General features: G+C 53.3%; 1 protein-coding gene across 1 annotated transcript in view; it reads left to right on the top strand.

The window, feature by feature from the left end:
- Positions 1 to 5,962: 5,962 nt before the first annotated feature.
- Positions 5,963 to 9,117, top strand: part of Skor2 (SKI family transcriptional corepressor 2) — a 42,980-nt gene continuing 39,825 nt past the window's right edge. The window contains exon 1 of the mRNA XM_085699679.2: positions 5,963 to 8,599. Coding sequence (XP_085555805.1) covers positions 6,005 to 8,599 — 2,595 coding nt within the window. The 5' untranslated portion in view covers positions 5,963 to 6,004. The remainder of the gene's footprint in view (positions 8,600 to 9,117) is intronic.

The raw sequence follows: 9,117 nt of genomic DNA, 5'->3' as shown, positions 1-9,117 counted from the left end.
CCCAACTGGTACAGAACCACCTTGCCAGGAGCGTCTATGTCAAGGACAGGAACAGAGAGACTCCTACCTGAGAGTGTAAACAAACAAAAGGGAAAAGGGAGTGATGGGGTGGGGGGGGGGGGATAAGGGATAAATCTTTTGCTACGTTATTTGGTTCTGGGTTCCTCAGCACCAAGGTAAGGGTTGGGAAGAGAGCTTTCTGATTGTAATGGATTTATTGTATTAAGGTCTTTATCTTCGAAACGGGGCAGATATGAAAAGTTACAAGTGTGATCCCCACATCACCTCCTGCCTGTCTCTTAAATGTAATCGGTTCTGCCTCTGCCCAAACCTGAATCTAACGCTCCCATGGCGACAAGCTGGGAAGTTTCGTCCCGGATCCCTTACGCCTCGGAGCGAGGCGTTGCGTGAGCACCGCGGACAGCTCCTCCCCTCGCTTTGTCCAGGGCCTCCTTTTCAGTCAGATCCACTGCGGGCTAGGAATCAACCCGCTTCCAAAGTGAAGAAGCTGGGCTGGGCCTTGGCTTGGTTTGAGTTCCCTTCAATCAGTTGTTAATTGCCTTAGCTATGATTCCGTGGGCCCTGGATTGCTGTCCACGTGCTCTTGAATGGTGCCTCTCCAGTTCCGAGGGGGAGGGAGGGAGGTAGCTCGGTTTGTGGTTTTCCTTTGGGTCCGGGCGTCTGGGCTCCTTTACCTGTCCTTGGCCTGGGTGAACCGCAGCCGCCCGCCTGGAATGGAGAAGGGAGTGGAAATGCTCTCCTTTGTGCGGTGATAGATCATGCAAACGGGTGACACCAGTTTAACCAATGAAACTATTTGAATCAATTAGCAGGCTGAGGAGAGGCCCCGACGTGTAAAATGCATGTCCGCTCGAATAGGAAAGCATTGATTAACTCATCCCAAACAGCCTTTTCCTGCCTGGGTCGACTCCTCCCAGGGTCTGTCAGGGTCCCAGATGCCAGGGCAAGGACTGGCACAACCCTGGGGATCAGCAACAGGGGACTTGTTCAAAACAAAGGGTCTGAGGCAGTGGGGAGAGAATTGTTCAGAAACCACAAATGGGCTTCCATGTACCTTCTAAGTTGGACAACAGACAAGACTCTCTGAGAGCAGAGTCCACTTTGAAAATAACTTCTTCATGCCTTCAAATTCCAAGAATGCAACTGCAGGGCAGCCAGGCTCACTGGGGAAAATAAAATATTGACTCTTCTTATAATTATTTGAATAAAAATATTTAGCCTTATACTTCACATTTCTCTTTCTAGTGAAACTTTAAAAAATCAAAGTGTCAGGCTTTTACTCAATAACCCTCCAAAGTGTGCTGGGTGAGGAGAACGTGACTGTCGGTGCCACCGGTGTGTGGCTTCACTGTAGAGACAGAAGGACAGATGAGATTTTAAAAAAAGAAAAAGAAAAGAGAAGAAAGAAAAAGAAAAAAGAGAGACAAAGAGACACAGAGAGAAAGACAGAGAGGGGGGGGGGAGAGAGAGATTTTGTCTTTGTTATTGTTGTTTTTCAAGACAGAGGTTCTCTGTGTAACAGTTCTGGTCTTCCTAGAACTTGCTTTGTAGAGCAGGCTGGTCTTGAACTCACAAAGGTCCTCCCTGCCTCTGCCTCCTTAGTGCTGGGATTCGTCACCACCTCCCGGCAGATTTTTTGAAGACACCTTTCTAAAAGTAAGAATCTGTCTTTTTAGTTAATAAGGGAGCTGCGTGGTAAAAGCTTGGACCCTCTAGCGCTTCTTCCCTGCAGGGTTTCCCAGGCATTTCCGAGGGGTACCTCAGTGAGAGACGATCAGCATCGGTCACCCCATCCCAGTCTCAAGGCCCGCCCATTTTCAGCTTCCTATGTCACTAGAGCTTCCCTTCTGGCAGCCTGGGCTCTGGGAACTGTGAGCAAATCTACCTATTTTGTAGATTCCAAAAGTGGATTCCAAAAAGGATGCAATGGATAAGGAAGATGCGCTTGGCCCTGGAATCTTGGGGAGGAGAGAAGGGGGCTTAGGGATGACTTGTCTTCTGGTAATGAGACTGCTTTTTTTTTCTTTTTTTGCAAATGAACCAGAAAGCCCCCAAATCCAAGTTCTTTATCTCGGAGCATTAGACAGAAAGCACTGAGCTGATTTCAGTACCTTAAGACAGAATCTGATTTGTGCTTTTGGTGCTTTTAGAAATAAGGAGAGTGTTGAAAAATTATTTCACTGCCATTTGAAACTTTGGTGTCCAACAAATGCCACCATTTTTACGTCCCTCAAACTGTTTTCAGGATATTGGTTAAAAACAAACAAACAAACTCTTGAGCAAAGGTCCTGATTTCCTTGCCTGTTGGCTCTTTTTGGCTTTGTTAACCTTTGAAGATGTGTTAAGATTTCACATTTTCATACTTGTATTTAGGGGCAGTGTGTTTGTGCTGTAATGGGATCTATTGAGCCTTGGACTTCGTGGAGGTAGTTCCATCCTTTCTTTAGCAGAACTGTCCATCCCTAAGCCTGTTTTGCCTGGCAGTGACCGGACTTCATCTAGAATAGTAACTTTCTGTTCCTGTCACAGCAAGTACCTTCCTTAGAATGTCCTCCAAACAAATGGCTTCTTTAGTTTCTGATAAACTGTCCAGTGATTGTTTTTACTCTTAAGAGCCAGCCAATTAGGAGATAACATTGCACACTTCATTAATATCCCAGGGTGTGCCTCAATTTGGGGGACTATGGGGAAAATTCTTTCTCATCTTAGTTGGCTCTTTTTTGGGGGGAGGGTCCACATGCTCTTTCAGAAGTCTCTGGAAATGTATTTCTCCAGGGGAATTGGCAATTTGTCCAAAGGGCTGCCATGCTGGGGACTCTGTAACAGACCACTCTACGTTTGTGGCATGGCCAGCATAGATCTTATACAGTGAGTTACAGGAGTGGTCTAACCATCGTTGGTAGATGAATGCACACTGGCACCCACTGGTGTCTTCACTCAATTGTACCCACTATGGACCAGAGACCAGACAAGGCTCAGTAGCTGCTTTGCCCTGAAAAGTGCGTGCCAACCTGGGGTCACTCATCTCTTCCCGACTCTTTCCTAGTTTCCGTATTGGTCACTCTAGGTAGAAATTTATTTTCTTGCTCTCAGTTTGCAATGTTTCAACCGAGGTGCTGTCCTGCTGACTGCATTTTTGTTTCTTCAGAGACACAGGGGCTGCTAGGAGGAATCGTTCAGGAAGAAGGGTGGCTTTGGGGAGGGGCTCATACAGGCAGGAAGACTCTTAGTTTGCAGATATTCTAGAATCTCCCCAGGATTCACGCAAGCAGTTCAGCTTTAGACTTCTAAACTAGATCGCGGATGCAGCTTCTCATTGCTGTGTTTTGTTCTTGGGTTGGGGAGCTGTCAGTTGCCCTGGGTTAGGTGGTGGCTTTTCGTGTCTGCTGGGGAAGGATCTCTAATGTAGCTCCTTCTCGCTTTCGCTCTCCCCCTCCCTCCCTGTAACATGCCAGCCCTTTAATGTGGAGTGTCAGGGAGACGGTGACGTCACCCTGCCCGCTGGGTGGCGTCCCCTCCATCGGACACGAGTTCAGAGACAGAGAAAGGCGCTGTCAGACAGCGCTCCACTTGGGGCTCGCTTACTGCGGGTTTCCGCGTGCCCACACTTTCTGCGGCGGAGGGGACACCCCGCCTCAACCCAGGCCCTCATTCTGCCCCCCGCCGGGGTTCGAGCGCCATTAGCTTGCGCCAGCGCGGGGATCTTCGCTCAGCTCGCCTGAGTCCCGCCCGCTGGATTCGAGGACCCGCTTGGATGCTTCGCCTCCGAGCGCCCTCGGAAGATGGGCCGGCAGCCACGCGCCTAAAGACATCGAGGGGTTATCAGGTATGACCCAAACCCGCCCGCCCTGACTCGGCACCCAGTTGGAGGTTGAAGAAATCCAGCTGAGGAGTTTAAGCCGTAGGTGGAGGGGCGGCGGGCCTCGGAAATGATGGGTAGCAGAACCAGAATGAATTTGTGGGTCGTTGACTCATGAGGCAGATGGAGAAGTTTGTCGGGTTCCCTTTCCAGCTCAACTAACTTTTGTCTCTCCTTTCACCCCTCAAAATGTATCTCAACCGAAATCTTATTTGTGTCTCTGCTGATGGAGTTTCTGGAAGGGTTTATGGGTAAAAGTGGGGGTACATCCAAGAGGAGGCATTTCTCCCGGGTCTTCCTCGCGAAGGTTGCGGTTCCTAACGCAGAACCAACTCAGCATCCGTGGTTCGTGTTTCTAAGAAGTGAAAGTTCGAGTTCTCCCAGGGTCTTATTGATATAATACGGTCTTCTCTGAGAGAAAAAATGAATCTGGGAGGGTCATCCGCCGAAGCTAGGTCTGATAGTGTCAGGCTTGAGTATCATCACGCCTTGAGTGCCATTTAATGCCCTGATCCCTAAAAATATGTCCTCTGATCTGTGAAGTGACTGACACGCCTGGCGATCCTCTCCTTGAACAAGAAGGCTTGTTCGGCCTTCTCGGAGGTCGCAGAGCGCAGAGCATAATGCTAGCTGAAGATCCCGGGGGCTGTAGGTCACAGGAGATCACTCAGAAGTCATGGGGACCCGAAGACGAACATCGTAGTAATCATTTGGTTGAGGGGATTGGTTAGTGTATTCTCTATGATCGCTGTAATAGAATCCAGTTTGCTGCCAGGCGATGGACACTGGTGACTTTTCAGGGCAAAGGGCAGCTTTGGCCTATGCATGGTCCAAGTAGCTACCGGGAGACCATTGCTTTTCCTGGGGAAGGCACCGTTTAACTCCGTTTGACTTACCGTTCTTTTCGCTCTGGTTTCTTTGCTCTATTTTCAACTTAATGGGTTTTTATTTTTACCTATTGGGGTATCAAGCTGGCCAGGTGAAAGCAGAATTTTATTTCAGACTGAACCAATAATCCACTTCCAGTGCGCCCACGATTGGTTACCTAATCTGGAAATTATGGTTACTTTTGGACACACTCTCGACATAGAACAGTGTCGACATCGCCAAGGGGGCAAATGTCACAGAAGTTGACTTGTGTGCGATGGAACACACTTTTTAGTTCTCTACCTGTCCTGATCCCCAAGAACTGTTTCTTTGCAAGCTTTTGGGTTTAACATGACCCGTACCTTGTCTAAAAACGACAGGAAAGCACTTTTTACTGTTTAATCTCTCCAACTTCTTCTTGATCCGTCTACTTGAATTAGACGTCCTTAGCTCAGGAAAGGGGTCTTTGAAAATTTGAAAGCGACATACTTTATTTGAGGGCAATCATGCAGCCCTCAAATTTTCTAATTACAGTAAATAAAATAATACCTAATAGCAAGGATGGGGAAGAAGAGATTTCGTTTTGCTTTAATGAGCAATGTTTCAATCAACAGTGAATCTCACGCCCCAAGGAAACCACAGACACCACAAAAAGCACTTTTCAAAATGTTTGGGTTAATTTTTTTTAAAGCAAAATCAATTTTTTTCAGGCACGTCTGAATGATCTCTCTCTCTCTCTCTCTCTCTCTCTCTCTCTCTCTCTCTCTCTTTCTCTCTCTCTTTCGACGTTAATAGCCAAACCCGAGTTCTTCACGACTTGTGTATCACTAACAACCACAGTCATTTCTTTCTAATTCCTATCGGACACAGGTCTTGTTCCAGCAACCATTTTTTCCCCCATAAATCGGAGATGTCTTGAATTTTTTAGGAATTTGCTGAAACCGATAGATAGGCAGACAGATCGGCGGACAGTATTTACTTGGAACGAGTAAGACGGAAGACAAACTACTAACTCCGACTCGCTAAACTTTCTCAAAGGCGACCTTGAGGGGAATTTCAAAAGATGACCCTTGTGCATCTGAAACTCGCTCAGTTTCCCAGGGTCTTAATCAGGGCAAGGAGCAATTGTAATTTTCAGTTAGTTCTCGTCCCTTCCCTCTGTTCTAAGACCAGAAGGTTCAAGTCAACTTTCTTCTTTCCTTCCCAGTCTCCAAGGCAAACCCGGAGCCCTAAGCCCGCGGTTCTGCAGTTGAGGAGATGGCTTCCAGCCCACTGCCAGGGCCCAACGACATCCTACTTGCATCGCCGTCGAGCGCCTTCCAGCCCGACGCACTGAGCCAGCCGCGGCCGGGGCACGCCAACCTCAAACCCAACCAGGTGGGCCAGGTGATCCTCTATGGCATTCCCATCGTGTCCTTGGTGATCGACGGGCAGGAACGCCTGTGCCTGGCGCAGATCTCCAACACCCTTCTCAAGAACTTCAGCTACAACGAGATCCACAACCGCCGCGTGGCGCTGGGCATCACGTGCGTGCAGTGTACGCCTGTCCAACTGGAGATCCTGCGACGCGCTGGGGCCATGCCCATCTCTTCGCGGCGCTGTGGCATGATCACCAAGCGTGAGGCCGAACGCCTTTGTAAGTCATTCCTAGGCGAAAACCGGCCGCCCAAGCTGCCGGACAACTTCGCCTTCGACGTGTCGCACGAGTGCGCCTGGGGCTGCCGCGGCAGCTTCATCCCAGCACGATACAACAGCTCTCGCGCCAAGTGCATCAAATGCAGCTACTGCAACATGTACTTCTCACCCAACAAGTTTATTTTCCACTCCCACCGCACCCCGGACGCCAAGTACACCCAGCCAGACGCAGCCAACTTCAATTCCTGGCGCCGCCATCTCAAGCTCACAGACAAGAGCCCTCAAGACGAGCTAGTCTTCGCCTGGGAGGATGTCAAGGCCATGTTCAACGGAGGCAGCCGCAAGCGCGCGCTGCCTCAGCCCAGTGCGCACCCGGCCTGTCACCCGCTCAGTTCCGTAAAGGCAGCTGCGGTGGCGGCCGCAGCCGCAGTGGCCGGGGGCGGGGGGCTGCTAGGCCCGCACCTACTGGGCGCTCCACCCCCGCCGCCGCCACCGCCACCCTTGGCTGAGCTGGCTGGTGCCCCTCACGCCCATCACAAGCGGCCGCGCTTCGACGACGACGACGATTCCCTACAGGAGGCAGCAGTGGTGGCTGCAGCCAGCCTTTCGGCAGCCGCAGCCAGCCTCTCGGTTGCCGCGGCCACAGGCGGCGCAGGGCCGGGTGCAGGTGGTGCCGGGGGTGGATGCGTGACCAGCGTGGGCGTGGGCGCCAGTGCGGGGGCTGGTGCAGCAGCTGGCACCAAAGGCCCACGCAGCTACCCAGTCATCCCAGTGCCCAGCAAGGGTTCCTTCGGGGGCGTGCTGCAGAAGTTCCCGGGCTGCGGGGGCCTCTTCCCACATCCTTACACCTTCCCAGCCGCGGCCGCAGCCTTTGGCTTGTGCCACAAGAAGGAAGACGCGGGCGCAGCGGCCGAGGCCCTGGGGGGAGCGGGCGCCGGGAGCACAGGTGCGGCGCCCAAGGCCGGTCTGTCGGGTCTCTTCTGGCCCGCGGGCCGCAAGGACGCCTTCTACCCGCCCTTCTGCATGTTCTGGCCACCGCGGACCCCCGGCGGGCTGCCCGTACCCACCTACCTACAGCCCCCGCCGCAGCCGCCGTCTGCGCTTGGCTGCGCGCTGGGTGACAGCCCGGCCCTGCTGCGCCAGGCCTTCCTGGACCTGGCCGAGCCGGGCGGCGCGGGTGGCAGCGCCGAGGCAGCGCCCCCGCCGGGCCAGCCTCCCCCCGTAGTGACCAATGGCCCTGGCTCCGGTCCTCCCTCTGCTGGGGGCGCCGGAGCACGCGACGCGCTCTTCGAGTCGCCCCCGGGCGGCAGCGGCGGGGACTGCAGTGCCGGGTCCACGCCACCCGCAGAGCCTGGAGTGACGTCCGGGACCGGGGCTGCGTCCTCCGGAACCGGTCCTTCGGGCACCCGTGTGCCGGCCCCCCATCATCCGCACCTCTTGGAAGGGCGCAAAGCAGGCGGCGGCAGTTACCACCATTCCAGCGCCTTCCGACCGGTGGGCGGCAAGGACGACGCGGAGAGCCTGGCCAAGCTGCACGGGGCGTCGGCGGGCGCGCCCCACTCTGCCCCAGCGCACCATCACCACCACCACCACCACCCACACCATCACCACCACCACCCTCCGCAACCGCCGTCGCCACTGCTGCTGTTGCCGCCACAACCAGATGAGCCTGGGTCGGAGCGCCACCACCCAGCCCCGCCGCCCCCGCCGCCGCCGCCCCCACTGGCCCCGCAGCCACACCACCGAGGCCTTCTGTCCCCCGAGGGCACCAGCTGCAGCTATCCTAGCGAGGACAGCTCGGAAGATGAGGAGGACGAAGAGGAAGAGCAAGAGGTGGATGTGGAGGGCCACAAGCCACTCGAAGGCGAGGAAGAGGACGGTCGAGACCTTGAAGATGAAGAAGAAGAAGATGAGGAGACTGGGGTCCTTCTCGGAGACTCCCTGGTTGGCGGTAGCCGGTTCCTCCAAGGCCGAGGGCTGTCGGAGAAGGGGAGCGGCCGGGACCGCACGACGCCCTCCACGGGCTCTTTCCCTCTCGCGCTGAACTCCTCCAGGTTGCTACAGGAGGACGGGAAGCTGGGGGACCCCGGAGGCTCGGACCTGCCGGCGCCCCCGCCCCCACCCCTGGCTTCCCAGAAAGCAAGCAGCGGTGGAGGCAGCAGGCCAGGCAGCCCTGTCCACCATCCATCACTGGAGGAGGAGCCCACATACAAAGATGTAAATATCCCCTTTAGGCTCCTTCAAGCTAATTATTATTATTTAAATGCACCTTTAGGCTGAATTGGTTACATATGCGCAGGAAAGATGAATCACCGCAAATCCCCACAGAAATGAAATATTCAGTGTGTTTAGGAGCACTTCTCTCCTGCCAGGGTTCTCCATAAAAATGTGGTTCTGTCTTTTTCTAGTGAAGTCTTTCCAGGCTTAGGACCTCCCGCCCCTCTTAGAATTAAGTTGACTGCTTATAGAAGTTGGAACAGACACTCTAACCCAAGTCCCTTTAACTGCCAGTTCACCAAAGAGACCCTGAAGCCGTGGGATGATCCTGTTCACTGTTCTTCAGCGGGGGTCCAGAGTCTCCTCTACCATGGCCTCGTTTCTTTTCCTAAGATTGGAAATACACTGACTTCAAAAGTTGAATTCCCTTTTATGTTTACGGTTTGAATCAAGCCAGAATGGGTGCACATGTAGAGATACGTGTCCCGCAGTAAATCAACACAGAAGCTTTAGGGAGA

The sequence above is a fragment of the Myodes glareolus genome, chromosome 13 (genome assembly GCF_982192425.1).
Source record: "Myodes glareolus chromosome 13, mMyoGla1.1, whole genome shotgun sequence".
Lineage (NCBI taxonomy): Eukaryota > Metazoa > Chordata > Mammalia > Rodentia > Cricetidae > Myodes > Myodes glareolus.
This window is presented reverse-complemented; position numbering and strand designations above follow the sequence as displayed.